This window comes from Micropterus salmoides, unplaced genomic scaffold (genome assembly GCF_014851395.1).
Source record: "Micropterus salmoides isolate LMB-PRFRI ecotype aquatic unplaced genomic scaffold, ASM1485139v1 Ms_hic_scaffold_12, whole genome shotgun sequence".
Lineage (NCBI taxonomy): Eukaryota > Metazoa > Chordata > Actinopteri > Centrarchiformes > Centrarchidae > Micropterus > Micropterus salmoides.
In genome coordinates, this window is record NW_024040263.1 from 5,302,108 (window position 1) to 5,322,031 (window position 19,924).

At 39.8% G+C, this 19,924-nt stretch overlaps 1 protein-coding gene across 4 annotated transcripts; it reads right to left on the reverse strand.

Annotated features, from left to right (window-relative positions):
- Positions 1–1,302: 1,302 nt before the first annotated feature.
- On the reverse strand, positions 1,303–19,431 carry arfip1 (ADP-ribosylation factor interacting protein 1 (arfaptin 1)). Of its 4 annotated transcripts, none has more exons than XM_038713005.1 (10): positions 19,166–19,431; positions 17,923–18,308; positions 14,474–14,575; positions 9,959–10,067; positions 9,333–9,434; positions 7,836–7,948; positions 7,332–7,553; positions 5,161–5,318; positions 3,603–3,777; positions 1,303–3,504 (listed from the first exon to the last, which is right to left on the reverse strand). In XM_038713005.1, exons 2-10 carry the CDS (start codon positions 18,304–18,306, stop codon positions 3,349–3,351), a joined length of 1,521 nt encoding a protein of 506 aa, XP_038568933.1. In that variant the 5' UTR covers positions 18,307–18,308; positions 19,166–19,431; the 3' UTR covers positions 1,303–3,348. The 4 variants fall into 4 exon arrangements, with proteins under 4 accessions (XP_038568933.1, XP_038568935.1, XP_038568934.1 ...); XM_038713007.1 differs by having other exon boundaries at positions 18,220–18,308; positions 19,166–19,426; XM_038713006.1 differs by lacking the exon at positions 9,333–9,434 and having other exon boundaries at positions 19,166–19,430.
- Between the last annotated feature and the right edge of the window lie 493 nt (positions 19,432–19,924).

The following is a 19,924-nucleotide window of genomic DNA, read 5'->3' on the forward strand; positions in this document are numbered from 1 at the left end:
TGGATACTTGAGTACGTTTTACTGCTAATAGTCACTTTTAAGAAAAATGTGAATGCAAGACCTTTACCTTTAACTCCGTATTTTTATGGTATTAATATATTGCCGCTTGTTACTTTATTACCTTAACACTTCTTCCAAAACTGGGTCATAATAAGTGTGGAGGCACTGATAAGACCTCACATGGAAAATGTTCACTAAAGCCCATACTGTTTGCATGTTTGCCCAGTCTCATAAATCTTAAGTTATACAGAATTTCTAGTCTGCTTAGAACCTGCTAATTCTGTAGTTCAATACATTTCATTAAACTAGATACATGTAAACATATACAATAAATCAGGGAATTAAACATGAACATGCGTTTACACAAACACAATGAACAAGACTAAAATACAAAACATATTAAAAAGTACAACAGACCTTTTCTATCCACTCACTCACTTCACACAACTAGGTATACAGTGTTCAAGACAAAATCAAAGACAAACAATTGGATGAGCATACTTTCCTCCAGTTGTCTTTTGAAAGCATTTGCACATCCTGAAAAGTAGAAAGTTTTCATTTAGTAATAGAGGTGGTTCCTTTTTTGTTAAATATTTTCAACTATTAACATTTGAGTATAATTTCTCTTGTGTTTTTTTAAATTGCCTTAGGGTTTCTCAGTTTTTAATTCTTTTAAAATAATTTCGTGAACGGGAGACACCCACAGTGACAAACTGAGCTACACCAAGTCTGACCCTAGCATCTTATACCTGCATTTTTCCATTCGTTTCCACTGAAAAAACATTGAGCTGCTGCTGTAAGTATGCTTTAATCAAATCTATTTATTAATTTGAAGAGCCACAGAGATGAAACGCATCACTCAGGCTGTCATCAACATCCTCAAAGCTTTTCTGGGGATTAACCAGATTCTGTCTAATGTATAGCTATGGGTGTGGTGGGTTTGTGATAATGAAAACCTAAAAGGGGAGTCTAAAAGCACCTGGACTTGTGTAAACATAAGTCAATTTGAATCGACATGTCAACAGCATATAAACCGCTGCTGTCTATCTGGAAAGGAAAAGGTTGATAAAAACACAGGATGAATGCAGAACAGGTTTACTTGAAATGTAATTGTAATTCTCATAGGACATATCTTTTCTTGTCCCCTCAGTGATATTGTCTGCATCTCTTTTGCTGTTGTGTTAGACAAATGTACTATGAGGCTTCACATTGTTTTATACGTCTTTGTTGGCCTCTGGTGGTGCCTTTTCATACAAGCTGCTACTACAAACCCTTAAAACAACAAAAAACCTCTGGAGACACTTAGAGAAAAGAAACTTTTATTTTTCCCCAAAGAGGTTACACAACATTCAGAATCCTTTCTTAACTCAACATTTGTTAATGTTTCATTATTACAAAAGGTAGAGATCCACTAGCACATACTAGTACTAGCACATCCGTCTGTAGGTCTTAAGGGAAAAAAAACCCAAAGCCAAATGGCAGCATTGGTCATAGACTACATAATCAAGGTAAAATAGAAATATATATCTATTTCAGGGAAACAACAGATTGTTGTACAAGATTCACACTCTCAATTTGCTATGGTGAGCAATAGGAAGTACAAATCAACAAAGTGGAGACACATGACAGCTGGTTATCAATACCAGCATACAATATGTCGTCTTTGAAAAATATGCTTTTTTCTAGCCTGATGAAATGAAACTGTTAGCAGCTCAGGCAAAGGATGCTGGTCTTTAAATTTTACAAAAGACAAAAAGTTTCTCAAGTTAATCGCATTTTGGTTTTCACCTTACATATTATACAATTCTTGCAAGTTTTTTTTGTAACTTGTCTCAAATGCATAAATGTGCAATATGGATAAACGTATCTGAGAACATCAAGTCTTAATATTAATTTAGACTTTCTGAAGTTAATGGAGTATTTCTTTTTAAATACAGCTATCGTTTGTGTTGTGTGGAGTGTATCAACAGGTAAAGTTGTACAGGCTCTACTGTACGTCCTCTGAGTGTGTGTGTGTGTGTGTGCATGTGTGTTTGGGTCGGTTCTCTTTCTTCAAGAGTTGGTCCCGGAAACTGGTAGTGAGTGCGCCTGTTTTTCAACAGCAAGACCAGATTTCATAGTTCGGAGGGGAAGAGAACAAATAAAGAAATCAAGGCACATTTAGTCACATAAGGCTAGTCCTTCATTTTCTGGAATTTAAAAGAATCAACACTTTAACGCATCCAGTCGTGTGTCATGAATGTAGAGTGGGGGGGGGATCGATTAAAAGTAGTATCATGTATCATATCACAACATGCAGGATTTGTTGTGAACGGCCATCAATATTATTTTTAATTATCAATTTAAAAGGCTTAAAAAGTTTAACATTTTGGTAAATACTCTTATTTGTTTTCTTGCTGACAGTTAGGTGTATTAAGTATGAGGCTACAGCCTGCAGCTGGTTAGCTTACCGTAGCCATAAAAACTGGAATGAGCTGGAAGCAACTAGCCTGGCTCTATCCTGAGGCACATAACCTCTCATAAAGCCACAACTTGATTTGTTTTTACACTTTGGTTTTTGTATTAGTGAAATTCAGAGGTGCTGGTAGTCAGAATATTTTACCTTTGGACAAAGCCAGACCAGCTCTTTTCCCCGTGTCAAGTCTTTACCATAAGCTAAGCTAAGCGGCCTTATATATACACAGATAAGAGTGGTGTTGAAGTTCTCATCTAACCCTCAGCATCCAAGCAAATAAGCGTTACCCAAAATGTCTTTACTCACTTTGAACAGTTTACATATAACAGTGGCCAGTTTGCATTCGCAAGATCTTGAAATCTGAATGCCATTTTGCCCCGTTTATCACAGCAGGTGTCAAATCATGAGAATTCATGTTCAGAGTCTCGTGAAGCTTCCCGATTACACTTTCATAAAGCATTTATCCCCCATCTCAGTCAGCTGACAAGAATAATGTGAATAATGTAATTTTGATCCCATAGCTGCCCTTACAGAGCCAACATGTACGCCGTGCTGAGATAAAACATTCATATGCTGGAATACAAAAGGCCATTTAGAGTTTCCAAATGTCTTTACTGCAGCAACTCCTGTTCAATAGATTTGTCAAACAGTACAAAAGTGCATTTCCTATTATTTGAAATAACTGCAAGATGAAAAGTATGATTTAACATCAAGAGTAAAATGGATTGTAAGAGCCCCCCCCCCCACAATTTTCTGTATTGAGTTAAAAGATTTACAATTCTGAAAGTTTGAAAGGCAGTGACAGAGCTGAAAGGAGGAGAGGGGTTCCTGTAGTTTCTGTAGAATTTGACATTTCCTGTCAAACTGAGCCACAGGGGCTTCAGAAGGAGTAATTAGTGCTCTTCCAACCAAGATGGACTGTCCCCACCTGGCATTTTCAACTTGATATGGAACTGCTTGAGTGTCTCTTCTAGCTGCTGTTGGTTTCCAGCGTAGTACGCAGCTATAGCATTGTGGAACAGGATGAGCTGGTTATGCAATACCTTCACCTGTTTGGGAGCAGGAAAAGGAAATAAAGAGACACATTAGAAGGGTAAGCCAATATGTTGTTGCAGGTATGTAGAGCAAGACTAGCCTCTGGCCCGACCTTGTTCTCTTCCAGGAACTTCAGCTTGATGGAGACGTCGTTTCTCATCCTCTCATACTTCTCGCGGTGGATCTGGAACTGCTGCTGGGACAGCTCAATCTTGGTCATGGTGGTGGCATCACGTGGCCCCAGATTTAACTCCTCCAAGTCTGTACGGTACGCATCATACTCAACCCTAGAAGTGTTATTTAAACAACATCAGAAATATGTAGTGTGTGTATACACGTAATTTTTTGAGCTTTGACAGTAAATAACAGCAAATAATCGAAGCTTCGACTGTGTCACGTGCGAAGGAGGAATATTTAATGCGATGTTGACGTGATCGGAAACTGAGCCAGGGAAGAGCGAGGCAGAGTGGAAGACTAGATGCTGCAGAGCCAGTGGAAGACTAGATGGCTGCAGTGCAGAGCAGGAGGGAACTGCAGATGAGAGTCCAGAGGGTGAGAGGCTGAACTGAGCTAGAACAGACCACGGCAATATATTAAAGCGGGCCCAGGGAGCGCAGACAGGATAGGCGCTGTTTCCGGTAGCGGAAAGTAACGTGTTATTTTATAAAAATTCACTTTTAACTTTTTTTTACAGCCTAGGCTACTAAATGTTCTTAAACCCTGTAACTGCAACACTGCCACTGTCATCACTCAGTTTAAAATTTGCTCCCACAGAGCTGAGGGCTTCATTTTGTTTTCCATTTGATGTGAACTGGAGTGTTATGATCACTGCTGTGGGCGGAGGTCAGGCATTCGGGAAAAAAAAAATAGTATCCAAATCCCAAAATACATTCCAACGATTGAATATTAAAATGTTTGAATATTCGGGTCCAGCCCCGGTGTATACATTACGATATGTGCTAGAATGTTAAAAATCAACACATAATCCCTGCAAACCACATCAGTTATGTTTTTTAAAGATCTTTTTTGAATTTATTCCAGATAGTAAAGATATGAGGTTACTTTAGGTAGATATATTAAGAAATAATATTTACTTAATTAATCTGTAAAATCATATGTTATTGGGACTTAGCCACTGACAGATAACATGGAAAATGTAAGTCAAGAGTGTGAAACGTTGTCACCGTATCTGCACTACAGGTCATTATAAACCACATAATAGATGAAGTGGACCCTCGCCAAAACTGCCCGCCAGCAGATTATGGTGCTTTGATAGAAGCTCGTAGATATAGCACACAGCTCATACTCAACCGTAGTGACGGTGGTCCGTCACACTGAACAAGGCCAAATCAAATGAGTTTTCCTCCACCAGGAACCATATATATGCATTTATATGTGTGTATGTGCTTAGAATGTTTTTGTACCAGCTACATTACTCATAACTGCCTGTATGAGAGTGTTAGCTTGTGTTAGGAGTAAGTGGGCGCTCTCATCATGAAGAAACAGGAAGTTCACATTAAGTGTGTAGTAAATGTGGTCGCTATTAAAGCACTTCTCTGGTAACTTCAAACATTCCATTTTCTTCTTGTAACAAAAGCCAGAAATCACTAGTAAGACTTTTGACAATGCCTGACTCATCCATGGTTGATTTTCACATATGCATTACCTACCTGGCAAATTCATACTGTTTGATATTAAGCATGGTGTCTTCGATTGTTTTGTCCACGAGTGTATTAACACTTGAGATGAAAAAAGTGATCGCACCCAGCAGTGTCTCTCCATTTTTGGACAAAAGCTTTTGGGTGTCAGCGTTGTAGCCAAACTCCTCCTGAGGAACAGAGGAAACAAATCTTAACTATCTTTCTGAATTTTTCTTATTTGGCACTGTTCTCCACAGTGACTTAAAGAACTGCAGGTGCCAGCACCATACAGTACATTTTGCAAGCATATACACATCGGTCACAGGAGTCAAGTTTATCCAAAAGGAGACCAACTTCAACTTAAAAAATGATGTATGGTTGTAATTGCTGGTAATTATACCAGCAATTACTACCATAAATCTACAGCACAACATTAAATAATACATACATACAGTACTGTGCAAAAGTTTTAGGTTGTTAGGTAAATGCTGTAAAGTAAGCATGCTTTCAAAAATAGACATGTTAATAGATTATATTTATCATTTGTTCTTAATGCTGAAGATAATTAATGTCTTTTGCCTCACTGTTACCTGCAGACACTCCTTGTACCGCTCACCATCCCTTCGGCAAGCAACCTGCCTTTTGTTACAGCCAAATATTTCAAATTTTGACTCATCAGTCCAGAGCACCTGCTGCCATTTTCCTGCACCACAGTTCTTGTGTTTCCGTGCATGGTTGAGTTGCTTGGCATTGTTTCCATGTTGGAGGTATGGCTTTTTGACAGGAAGTCTTCCATGACAGCCACTTCTGAGCAGACTTTAGATGGGTGTACCAGGGTCCCACTGTTTTCTGCCAGTTCTGGGCTGATGGCACTGCTGGACATCTTCCGATTGCGAAGGGAAGTAAGCATGATGCGTCTATCATCTGCTGCAGTAAGATTATTTGGTCCTTAGCGTAGCCTGTTTCTTTGTACTTCTTCAGAAGAGCTTGGACAGCACATCTGGGAACTCCTGTTTGCCTTGAAATGTCTGCCTGGAAGAGATCTTGCTAAACTACCTTGTGTCTTGTTGCTGTGCTTGTGTCTTGGGGCGGCTGTGGCTCACGAGGTAGAGCGGGTTGGCCATTAATCGGAAGGTTGGCGGTTCAATCCCTGGCTCCCCGAATTGACCCTGGCGGCTGTTCCACCAGTGTTCCACCAGTGTATGAGTGTGAATGTTACTTTCCGTTTGAGCACTTAGGCTCAGTGTATGAATGTGTGTGAATGCAGATGTAGTGTAAAAGCGCTTTGAGTGGTCGAAAAGTACAAGTACAAGATGCACATTTACTCAGTCTTGCCGTGGTGTATGACATTTGACAGTATACCGTCTTCAGCAACGGCACCTTGTTAGTTGAGTTTGGCTGTTCCTCATCCAGCTGTAGTCTTCGACTTTGTGAAAGTGAACCTAAAAGGACTGATGTAGTTTTGAAAGCAAATCACACCAAATTTTGATTTGATTTAGATTTTTCTTTTGTTCATGTTAACTCACTTTGTATGTTGTTTGATTGATCAATATAATCTATTAACGTGTCTATTTTTGAAAGCATTCTTACTTTTTCCAAACTGCCTGAAACATTTCTATGATATACACCAATTTTACTGTATATTATGCAATGACTCAGCAAATATAAAATAAAAAGGCTTTGAAACATGGACCAATTTTAATAAATCCTGTAACACAATTAGAGGACTCAGAGGAAGTGGACCTAATCTTGAATTATGCATGACTCATTATTGCCTTTTAAGCCATTAACTTCCTAGTTTAGTCTTGTGATGCTTCAATAAAATAAAAATTAACAAGGGCTGTACCTAATGTCATTAATTATATTCAAAGCTTCTATTGAGGTTTTTGAATGAAGTTTCAAAGTCATCACCCTAAAAATTTATAAATAAATAAAACCTTCAACAAAATCCTCAATTTGAATAAGCTTTGAGCTATTTGGTACAGCCCTAAAATAAACTGACAATAAACAGTAATCTAATGGATGGATCTGAGTCTCAGAAAACATTTTTGCCCAGCAGATGACCCACAGGTCATCATTATTAATACATTCTGTATTATTTCATGACAATATGCTAGAACACAAAGGATGATAACACCCTTTATCCTACCCAATCTGATTGATTTCAGCATATCTATATATCTATCTATCTATGGACTCACATGGAGTTCTGGTGACTTGAGGCTCAGGTCGGCAAAGGCGTCACCCAGCTGCCTCTGCGTCTGCATCATCTGGGACAGCTGATTGGCCAGCGTCTGAGCCAGCTTGATTACATGCTGGTACTTTCTCTTATTGTCACGGAGGACTTCAATTTGAGCCTCCAGCTCCATGTCTACAGTCCTCGAGCCCCGACCCAGCTTCTCTGACAGGATCTGCCTGGTACACTGCAGAGGACAGCAGGCTTTTTAACATACACACAAAAGAGCTTATGTCCATATTTTATATTAAGAGTGACTGGTGGGAGTTTCTACAGTCCTTAGTGAAGAGAAAAGAGCAGAGAGACTTTAAATCAGACAGAGCAAAGCAAGAGAAATTTTCAATCAATTGTGTGGGTCAAAATAGTTCACTTTTCTGTCAACATCTTAGTAACTGAGAGAAGATTTGGACTAAAGGTGAAGCACAGTAGAAGAAAGACATAAAAATAAATCAAGGACAGAGAGGATTACTTTATATGTGTTGATGCTCCACTTTCTCACAAGGTCCAATTTTTCCATAGCTGGGTTCTTTAAGTCATCTGAAAGGACCACTGCTCCACTCTGTGGCTGTGGTTTCATCATGCCTAGACAATTAAAAGTCATTCACTTAGTGGCTGATTAAGTTATTGGATTTGCAGACTACAGAGAGCTGTGGTGAAAATAAGGAAGGTACAAATCAAGTGTTAAAATTATCAAACAGTGGAATGAGATTGTCATGTTAACGCTGAAACTTTAACACAGACCAAACACTGAATTTAAGGCATTAGAGGATGCTGACTCTATGGTTATTGAAATCAAAATGACCATGTAAATACAATTAGTCATGACTTACCACTTTTAAAATGCCACAGTAAAAAGTGATGAAAAGTGATTTATTGTGGTTTGGGCATAGAGGGGAAATGCTGAGCCCAGAAACTGACTAAATATAGTAAAAAATTATCAATGTCAAAAATATAACTGGATACATCAATAAATAATATTGTTAGTTAATCATTATAAGCAATTATAAAAACAACAACAACAAAAAAAGCTTTATAATTTTAGCTAATGCTAACAAAGCTAGCTAACTAAAGCTTTGTCTCCAAGTGCACGTCCCTTAATCTTTACTCTTCATCAAGGACCACGACAAAAACATCTTAAGCAGTACCAGTTAATTTGTTATAGAAACAATAAGAGTTTATACAACACTATACAGCATACAGATAATTAAAATTACTACCTCTGACCGCTGTAGTATTATGAAGAAATTTAACTTCAGTGAGGTAGCTAAAATTAGCTGAAAAGCTAGTGGTGAATGTGTTTAGCTTGTTCCAGTAGAACTGACTGGTACAAAAAAAAAAATAATTAAAGGGGTAATAGCTTTGACCTTTTTTCACCAACTGGATGTAGGTTTAAGCCAAAATATAAAATGTACATTTCTTTTGACACTCCATTTTAATTATTTAAATAAAAAAATATCTATTGATGTATTCAGTTATATTGCTGACTTGTCTGACAACCAGACAACTAACAATCCGTTTCGGGGCTCCACAGAGAAACTATGGGTGTCAACTTTTGCAAGGACAAAGGTTGCAAGCAGGAAAACCCACTGAGATTGAATGTCAAAGCAGTTTTCTTTCCAAGCAAAGCAAATGTTTTAGGCATCAAGAGGTTGCATCAGATCTAGAAGTCTTGAAATGTACATCTTTGGAAAATGACTCTAAAGAGTACATAAACGCTTATCATTAGCCACCTCAAAGCAGGAAACTACATCATTAGCCCAGACTTATGCAAAGGTAAAGTTGAGAGAGCGAGTAAACAAGAAAGGAGTAGAAGGCAGGCGTAGGTATCTGAATGCAGCACAGCCTTTGGGATCAAGGAGCAGGTGAGAGACTGGTGAAAAAACCAAAAAGGGTAAAATTGACTGTGGTTAATTTAGTGTGTAAATGGTAACGATTCAGTATCATCATACTCCATCGCTGCTGGTACCTTTCTCAGCCTGACTATCGCTGGAAGAGCGTGCCAGGCGGCTAGCAACAGCCGAGCTGGGAGCTATAGGTGCCACGGGAGTCGCGGGCAGGCTTGCTGACCCTGGGAGATATTCAGAGTTATGATTCATTAGAATGTCACTATCCCGCCTGTACGGATAATGTGTAAGTGTAAGGCGGAATATATCACTTCCTGTGTGTTGTGTTTTTTTTTTAATTAAATGCTTTACTGAACAAAGGCCTATCTCTATCAGTGTAAATGATATAGAAAAGACACATTGTGGTAAACGGTGTACAACGGATCACCCATCTATGGGGAGAGTTTCATTTGCATTTGTAACAAGTACGTGATGATGAAAAGGAAAGGAGGGTTTCAGCCTGGAGATCAGACGAAACTCATTAAAGTCAATTAGATGCCACCTTTACAAATTCAAATTTCACAGAGATTAAAAACCAAAAGTGGAGCACTGAAAATATGGAGAGAACGACTGTTTGTAAAAACTGAATGCTGCAAAGCAATTCAATAATGTAACAAGCTGACAAGGCTTGATAGGTTTTTGACAACCGGCTCCGTCACAAAACTCTGATGGGCGAGGAAACAAGCAAATGGGGAGTGAAATATTTTACCTTTGTAAGGTCCTGATTCAATGATGCCCTCTGTTGTTGAAGCAAAGTTGCTGGAGGTGACACAGGACTCTGATAGGTTTAGGCCCCCAGGGCCACTGGGGTAAGAGTCCTATGAAAAAATTCAAAGAGGGATTATATAAAACAGGTGTAAGGGCCCGTGTCCACCAAAGCGTTTTTTTCTTACACCAGCGTCTATTTTCAATTCATTGCAATGGAAGCGCCACGTTTTTCCAAGCTGGTAAAGACGGCAGCAGCGTGACGAGGCGCAGAGAGCTGAGTGCTTTTTTCCGGTCGGTGAGAGTTAAAAAATTTTCAACTTTGGCAAAAACGCCATGCTCCTCACTGTCACTTTCTCCCTGCCGTCCAATCACAGTGCAGGACTGGCGGGACAAATACGACACCGAGCACATACAGTCTTGAATGAAACAATGTGCCTACTCGCAGAGGTGTTTCCTCACCCGCAAAATCTCATGAACCCACATACGGACAGTCTGTGCTGTCATGTTTCAGCCTTCTCTTCATGCAGAGCAAGGGCCCAATCACACAGAAAGCGATTTGCATGTTCGAAAACACTTTGCTCACAGCAATGCCTTTTTTGTTTGAATTTGGAAAAGGTCAGTGCGCTGCGTTTTTTTTAACATTGCTAGGCAACCACCGAATAAGCTGTCCTGTCAGTCTAATCAAAGATTATAGCGCCAGCGATCTGTAATCTCTGGTTTGCCGCTAATTAATAACTGTCATATTAGCAGAAACTTGATCACAACTCACATGTCTGTGTCTTTTGTTGCTAAAAACATCTGCTTTAATATCTGCTCTGGCACTGTTTGAGGGCGAGAGGTGTAGCTACAAACACGCAGGAGACAGGGAAAGGGAGATCCGTGTGTAGCCTAGATGAGACCCTCAGAAAGAGGAGACACTGCTGGTAGAAGCCTACCAGTTGGTCCAGTAGCTTTGTCTTAATGATGATCGGTTTAAGGCGTAGGCTATTTTAGGATGAGTCGGGGCCAGTTTGTTGCAGTCTCCAGACAATCCAAGCAACTGTAAACTTCCGCCAGCATAACTGTTGGCCCATCTCTCCATTCATTCACGATTGGACAATGGAAAAAACGCAAATGACGTCGGGCGCTTTTCTGCCCCGAGTTGAATTTTTTTCAACTCCGTGCGCTCAGAGCGCTCCTTCAGAAACGCAAGGCGCAGCAGGCGGCCAAAACGCTAGTTTTGTGTCAACCTAATCGTGTGTATGACTTGGGAGGAACAGGTTGTCTCAGTGAGTGATTCGTTCATTGTCACACATGCGTGAAGGATCTTGGACTCTTACGTTCACTCGTCACACGGCAGCTGCATGTGTTCCATCAGCACAGGAAACAGAATTGATTAGTTCACGACTCTCAACTGTGGGTCTGTAGGTCTAGGAGTCGTTCATTTGTCACGTGACCGCTACTGTGGAGCAGGAATGAACGACTCATTCACCGCTCACATGGGTCAGCTGTCAGGTAACAGTCACTGGACTGACATTATATAGCTATTTTGTTAATTATGTGACATTTAATAAAGCATACCGTTATTACAGCACAGTGATGTTGTGCTAAGTTATAGTTTTAACACAGCCGTACCATAACTTTAGACCTGCTAGTGTTTAACATTACAGCTAACAGCTGATGAGAGTTGTTCTGGGTCCGCTCCACTTCAGAGCCCTGACAGGGTTCTACCGGGAGCCGAATTACCTCAGAGGTCGTCTCCTCTCCAAAACAAATGGACCCGGTCATTAAAACATTAAAACACAGCCACATAGCAACGTTAGCATTAGCCCTGTAAACAGCTAACAGCTGATCCAGGTCCGCTAGAGAACGCAACGTAACTTCTCCTTTTTATTTACCAACAGAGCCGTGCTTTTGTTTCACAGCTCATGACTGGTGAACAACCTGGCAGTGTTTGGGAGCGATGTGCTCATGTTTGTTTCTCTGTCTGCAGAATCCGGACCTGATGTGGCCCATTCTGCATCCAGACCTGCTAAACTGCTGCATTTATATAATGTTTTAATATTTCTTTGTTCCTCTCTCTGTGCTGGAGTTCTTTTAAGAACTTGGTCGCTTGATCCAGATTATTATTAAATTGTTTTTTTAATTTTGAGTAATTTTAATAAGAGTGTGTTTATTCATATAGTGTATCAAGCTTATTACTTCAATATATTTACTGCAAATCTGATATTGATATTTTACTTATGTATAGGGACATTATGCTACTGGATGAATGAGCACTTTAGAGATAATGATAGTAATTATATACATAAGCCTTTATATGGCTGGCCTGGTTGTATACTACTCAGGAAAGATTGTGACAATGGAAGGATTTCGGCAGAGTAGTGGACTGCATATAGACAACATATTTCTGTGGTTTTTACATGGTTTGAATTTGGTTGTGGGCCCAAGGGGGTGTATATAATGATGATAGAGAGTGATCAAGAGGTGAATTTGTGCATTATATTGTGCAGCCTTCCATGTTGGAGAACTGCGCAGTTTTTTAATCGCCCACTAGAGGGCTGCAGCGACACAATAACCAGCCTAGTTCAAATGAACGAAATGACTCGAAAAAAAGATTTGTTCATTTTAATGAACGAGATTTGAAGATTTGAGTCTGTCAAAAGAGTCGAACTTGCCATCACAACAAAACGCGAGGCGCCCAGAGCACATAAACAGCGTGCAGAACGCTCACTGACAATATAATACATTTAAAAAAAGGGCGCCTCTCATGCGTTCTGTCTGATCCGGGCCCAAGGGCCAGAGCACATAAGCCTACCCTACTTTGTGGTGACAGTTTTACATTCGGTAAAATTAAGTAGTCGCTGAGTTGCGATAGCCTATCAGTGTTGAGATTGTCCGTATGTCACCGAGGCTTCAGAGCGTTGTGTGGAGAAGGCCAGGCAGAGCGAGCGATTGAAAATCTGCAGGCCGGCTGAGAGCTGCTAAACTTGGGGGAGAGGAGCAGGGAGCAGCGCTGCAACTATTGGACAAATATCCGTATCCGGTCGGATTCTGCTCTGACAACTACGACATTTACTCGCGGGAGGAGCTCGGAGTAAACTGCTTTTATTAAATTAGCTTTAGTTTTTGGGATTTCAACGTTGATTTATCTTCACTGGAGCTTCTCAGCAGCTAGGTTCCGTGCACATCCGGTTCCAGTGTTGTTGCTAGCATCGTAAGCTCTGTCGGACTATGACTTCATATTTATATAAAAACCGGACAAAACTGGACATTGCTGGGAGAAAAGAAAGCGAGGAGGTTGAACTACCTGGTGAGTTCTGTAACTTTATTCCAGCTATCATTGTACTTTACTGTGACCAAGTTAGCATAGCATAGCCATGATCGATCCAAACTCCATTCAGAAAACAAACATTTTAGAAGTTGTTGTCATGCTGTCTTGCTGGCAGACCTGACAAAGCATGAATTCATATGTTTAACAAATCTGCATCATATTGTAGTTATTTCGGCATCAGTTTAATCCGTTTATTACTATTTAATCACAGCAAAATGTTTACTTTGGGTTCATACAGTTGTAATAATGGCGAAATTGTGTTTATTCACCTTATGCGTTAAAATCGCTTTCTCGCGTTGTGTGTGAACACTTGCAGTGAATGTACTCACACGAGGAAAGCGTCGCGAGGCGAAAATTCGCAGTAGGTCTGAATGCAGCATAAGAGGTTCCTTGCATACGGGCAGTAATGGCAGGGAACTTTCTGTATGTGGATTTGACATTTGGGATGAATGGTTGATTGTAAAAGAAGCAAAACATTTCATAACATTTATGCCACTAACCATTGAATTAAAGATAACCAATTGTGCCCCTAAAGCAGTGAACTGCAGCTATGTGGTGCGCCGTTGACAGACCTGTGTATTAGGGATGGTAAGATTCACCGATTCGCACCGGTGCTCCAGCATAAACGTTCAAGATGCGATTAACCCGATTAAAAACTTGAGCTGTATCAATTTCGAACATCTTTGCATTTATTAAAATCCAATTTATGTGTGAGTGCCTATGCCTTAATTTTTTAGAAATGTGACCTAACATTTGGTATCAAATGGATTACATCACATTAAGATGGATTCCTCCTAAAGCGTTTCTTTTATCTCCACTTCTGCCCGTGGCCTGTCAGCTACTATGGAGGCCATCTCCTTATGCTATGGGAAATCGTGAAAGACATTTTCACTGTTTATATTACGACGACAAAATTGATTGACAAATAATTTGCTAATCGATATTGAAAAGGTGAACTTACTACTATTTAACATACGCTGCCAAAGACCTAAATATGTTTGCACTGTTAAATTTCATCCTGGAGTACAACTTTTTACTGTTTTATGTCAAGCCAGTTTAATGAAAGACACAGAGATCATAACAAAGGGTAGTGTGTCAACTGAAGACCTGTTCTGTAAAAGTTTTGTTTGGTAATCCAGTAGACTTGCATTGTCTAAGGAAATTATATAGTTTTGAGAGATGCTGTTCTCAACAAGCCCTTACCCTCTGGAATACCGTCTCAGGGCCCTGATCCAGGTCTCCATTGCTCGTGACTGGGATCTCAGCAGCTGAGCTTCTATGCGACTCCTCAGCCATTGTGCCTTCCTGTAACGAGGAGTGTGAAATGAAGCAGGTTATTTGATAAAGCTTTCCCAAACAACTTCAAAGAGAGAGACAGACCTCCATCAAGAAACAAGGACTCAGGATCCACTAGTTGGACACAATAGTTGTGGGCTGCCATCTTGTGGAAATTATTGGCCTGGGCAAGGATTATATGGAATGATATACTATCATGTCACAACCGTATATCAGGATGAAGGACACTGACATATGCATAGGTGATAACAAGTTGGACATGAGCCAAAGAACACCATTTTGATGCGACGCTGGAATACCATAACCGTATTGTAACATACAATGTACAGATTAAAATGATAACACTAATTTCACAAAAATTGTTCCAACCCAGCATAGTTTTGCAATAAACATGCCTGCATTCTGGTCAGTCCACCCTTTTTTAACAATTTCTTTCATAGATTTCCAGGACAGGATGGAGAGGATCAGTGAGCTTTAAGATAGTTATGTTGCAGCATTACAGCATTTACCAGGATACCAGAAGTTATTGTGCAACAACTGCCATCAATTTTCAACACTCCCCTATTTTACAACACTGTTTCTGTTTAATTACCAAACACAGCGGGGCAGAATGGGTTACTAAGAGCATTACGCCATCTTCTTTACAGTACTGTACACGCAGTATGTGTCATGAAGGTTTAGTGTTTAATGCCTCCACCCATGAAGCTAAGGGAATCAGCCAGCTATCACTAACATCTGCTGTTCTACATGGCAATGCTTTGGACTAACAACATCTGGTTTCTCACTGCCATGGTCAGGTCAGCGTTGCCTAGCAAATACAAGACTTTCTGTTTTACAGTGACGGAAATTATTTCAGACCACATTTTGTGGTCTAACTTGGAAAATATTAAAATACAGGAACAAGCATGGAACTAAATTCTCCTTGGCCTTAATTAACAATCATGTAGAAAGACCTGATATCATCTTTATGAAAACATGTAAATCATGGTCCCTCTTAATCGTGCATGTGGATTAAAATGACACAGTTACACATTGGCTTGCTTTGCTACACGTTTACATGCTGGCTCGTAGCAAGCCACAGGGTGGAGACAACAGTTTGTGGCAACATCATTTTTGTTTAGGCTATAATGAACTGCTGCCTGTAGTTGCAGGCTGAAGATAAAGGGGTGCTATCTTTAGTACAATTTTTCTGGCTTAATCACTGAGAACTAGGACACTAAACAACACAATAGAGCTTTGCATGCAAGCTTTGTGACGTCTAACACGGTTAAGCTGGCTAATGCTGATCCGTGACACACCTGGCAAAGGGGGCAGGTACCACTAAAAACATTTATTATAAATCAATAAATAAATAAAACTGTGCATCTTTCAACAAGACCCTTCAACTATAGGTGGACCTTGACCACTGTCTAAATAATGTAAATAACTGCCAGATAACAAGATCTGGGATTCAATTTATGAGCAAAAAGAACAAGTTTAAATCATGGGTCACCAATCACCAGGTCAAATTCCCTCCAGTACTTCAGACTATGAATGAAAGAATGCTAGTGCACAAAAATGAATCAGGTAATACAGTGTAACCTGATAGCTTCTTCAAAACTTGTTTATGTCTAGTCAAGTTCATTAAGATACTAAAGAGGTGGGTCATCTATTGCAAATACATCAAGAGTGTTTCGCTGGGATCACAGTGTTATCTGATACTGTACTTGCGTTTATAAAAGTTTAAAACTGGCCTTAGAGAAGAACACTTGGTGTAAATAAGTTGATGTGAAAACCAGCAAGATTTCTGATATGCTCAACCAGAAAATTACCAAAGTGAAGCACTTTAAAATTATTTCATGCTTGTTGGCATGTGGGACAAACACTTTACTTTAATGTTGTGTCATGTGACAGACACATAAATAGTTAAAGGCCATTCGATGCCCTCTTGCAGGCAAGTAGCACAGACATGCCCTGTTAAGACTTTTCTAACCACACCTCCTGCAGATAAGAGAGAGTGATAGTCCTCTGTGATATTAAGTTTCAACAGGCTGTCTTGTAGAGACACGTCTCTGCTTTCATGCATTTGAAAAAATGGTGTAGATAAAGCTGAAATAAATACAGATTGTAACAAAGATTGTTTTTTAAATATATTCTACTGCAGCAGAACTATCGATGTAGCTTGATTTAAGAGCCTCCAGGGATGAGCAGGGGTCACAGAGCTAAAATGATCCAATCCACCATCTGCAAACATTCTGCAAAGAAGCTTGCTAATAGCTTCAGCCTACTGGAGCACCGAGAGCAGTAAAATGGCAGCAAATTAATCAGGCATATGAAGAGGAAGGTATGGCATGTCATTGTGTTGTGCAGTTCCCTACAGTTCAGTATCCTGGATACAAGTTAACATGACGTGGGAAGGAGGGAGGCATGACAACAATGAGGTAATTGTCCAATTAGCTGCATCATTTGAAGAGGAAAGAATCATGTCTTGCTTCGCAACCTGTGGAAGTACGTGACAACCATGTGTTGGGTTAAAGCTGCAAAAAGGATGGACAATTTGTCTGGATTACACCCGTGCTGAATTTTGATTTTTATTTAAAATGTGCAAACTGACATGCAATACTTGCACAGAGCACGAGACAGAACATGAATCATTGCCTGAGGAATAACACATTCCAGCTCCACAATTAATGTGGGACTGCCTGAGAATGTGCAATCAGGAGTCCAAATCCGTTTCACTTACCCAGCCATGTGACTGACAGCATGTACTATTCAAGAACTCTGTGTATACCCAATGTTCAGGGAAACATTATGAGGAAATGGTATCATTTACACTTTCACACACACTCACACAGAGTCAGCATCCAACAAAAGAAGGCAAAAATGTAGTAAGTGTACACTTACTTACGCCGTACATACTGTATATATTGCACAGTAGTGAACAGCATGAAGATAAATCCTTCTCAAAAATCACTTTGAGATAAGCCAGCATTATACAAAGCAGAGAAAATGTATGAAGCCTCAGATCCACAGAGCAACACACAAGTAGAAGAAAGAAAGCCACTAACTGCACCACCAACAAAGAGCAACCACTACACCAGCTTCATAGTTCTAAAACCTCCAGCAAAGCAGAACTAAATCTGAAACACATCTACAGACATAAAAGAGATAAATAAACGATATCTCTTTACAGTTAGAGCTTCGCTTTATGGTGTTGATTGTATCAGATAAAGCTTCACAACAAAATTCAACCTAATAATCAAGTAAAGACACCACCACCATCACAGCAAATAAAGATCGAAATAGCAACATGAACAAAAGCCCAGTAAAGAAGGGCTAGAAGAGGCTGATTGTCCTAAGTGAAGGTAAAAGGTCACCTTTGTTTCAGTGTGAGAATCTCCACTTTCCTCTGGTGTTTCAGCTGTTTCACCATGGTGATTTGCCTCATGTCCCCCATTGTCTACACTGTCAGACATGTGTGAAGCCTCACTGGCACAGCATGTCACTACACTCTCGCTCTGAACGCTCTCATCCTCCTTCTGAACATCCTCGTCACTGTTTTCTGGATTTTCTTCAGCACTGTCAATATCAATGTCATACAGCACTTCATCTCCATCGTCTGATCCCTTACTGCTATCTACACTCTCCTGATTTACATCCTGACTCAAACTCCCCTCTGCTTTGTCAGCTTCACCGCAAACCATCTGAGGGTCCTCGGCGGAGGTCTTCCCCGATTCAGCCTCAAGACTAACTTCAGACATACCTGAAAACAGACAAATAGGAAGGTATGAATAGCTCCTAACAAGCTAGCTGACTGTTTATAGTGCACTAATACAGTACAATACAGGAGTCCACTACTAACCTACAATTTGCACTTGTATATTAATGCATTATTATCATTACATCCAAGCAAACATTTTTTTTATGAAAGAAATCCCTGACAATATATATAAAAAAAACATCGTGTTGTCGCATAACACTGCCGTTTAGAATGTATTTCCAAACTTCTCAAAGACTTTTCTAAGCATCTGAATGAAATCCCTGCTCATTTTGTATAAGGTCAATATAAACGTATTATTGTGACTGAAAGGCTACTCTAAATCGATGGGATTACAGCTGTTGTTACAATGCATGCTCTTTTTCACTCTGGAACACTATAACGTTACACAGGAACCGTGACTTTGCAAGGTTAGGTAAATTACCTGTTGCGCATCGTCACGTGACTTGCGAAGGCGTCCAAAAGTAATAGAACACTCTTTAATTAATGCTAACATAGGCACATCATGTAATGTAATGGTTATAGTGCATGGTAAAGACTAAGCGGACATCATCTATTTGGATAGCAAGCATTCAACAAACCTTTCTGTACTTTTACCTCCCAGTCAGTTAGCGCATCAAGCTATCCACTAATTTGACTTAACTGAATGTATCACTGCCGTTGACGTGTTGTAAGCTAATGTTAATGTAGCTAAACAGCAGATAACGCACATAACGAACTTATGATAAACTTAAATAACAGCACTTTAAATGGTTAACGTCATCTCACGGTTTCTCTAGATATGCAACTCAACACCATAAGAGAATGGGGGTGATGAAAACTTTAGCTAACATTAACGTTACCTGTCTGCGGCCGTGGCTAACTATTTAGCTGTGAACAGTTAGCCGTTGTAACCCTGTAACGTTAGTAGTTAAGTCACTGAAATCCTTGGTGCCGTGCCGCAGTGGATGTTTCTTTGAAAAGCGGTGCGCCTGAGGTTAATGCAAACGTTGCATAGATAAACTACCAATTTATCATCGGTGGTCTTCGTCTCTCTTCGAGCACATAGACTTCTTATTTGAACCCCGGAAAGACTACGCTGTCCAGGCCCTGTGCTGTCATCAGAAGCAGACCACATCATTTGCTGACTGCGCTCCCCCTCTGCTGTTAAAACATGATGTTTGCAGTTTGAGTCCTCAATGGGTCTGAAATAAGTTTATTACCCCCGATATATTACCTGGGATAATATATTTAGACCGATTTTAGGTAACGTTAAAACGCTACAATGAGCAGCAGGCTACTTTAGTGGCCAGGTATTCGACATTAACGTTTTTCTCTACTGCAACTACAATTTTCTGCCTTTTTATTTAGTAAGAAAATAATATGAAAAACAACATAAAACAAGAATCATAACGTTGCAAAAGATACACATAAGGGATATAACTGTACCTAGCGAGGGGGTTCAATAACAAAAGGAAAAAAATAAAAAAGTAATTCCATAAAAAAAGGATATCTCACAGAAAGACCTTCAAGCGAGTTACAGACATTAGGTATCTTCCGAGCCTTTCTGCTGAAGGAGATACGGTTTGTTTTAAAATAAAAGATAAATTTCTTTCTCAAGG

Coding starts and splice junctions, on each gene's coding strand:
- arfip1 (XM_038713005.1), bottom strand. CDS start 18,306: ATGTCTGAAGTTAGTCTTGAGGCTGAATCGGGGAAGACCTCCGCCGAG. Junction 14,576..17,922: donor ATTCTCACACTGAAACAAAG/GTGACCTTTTAC, acceptor TCCTCGTTACAG/GAAGGCACAATGGCTGAGGA. Junction 7,949..9,332: donor CGATAGTCAGGCTGAGAAAG/GTACCAGCAGCG, acceptor TTAATTGTCTAG/GCATGATGAAACCACAGCCA.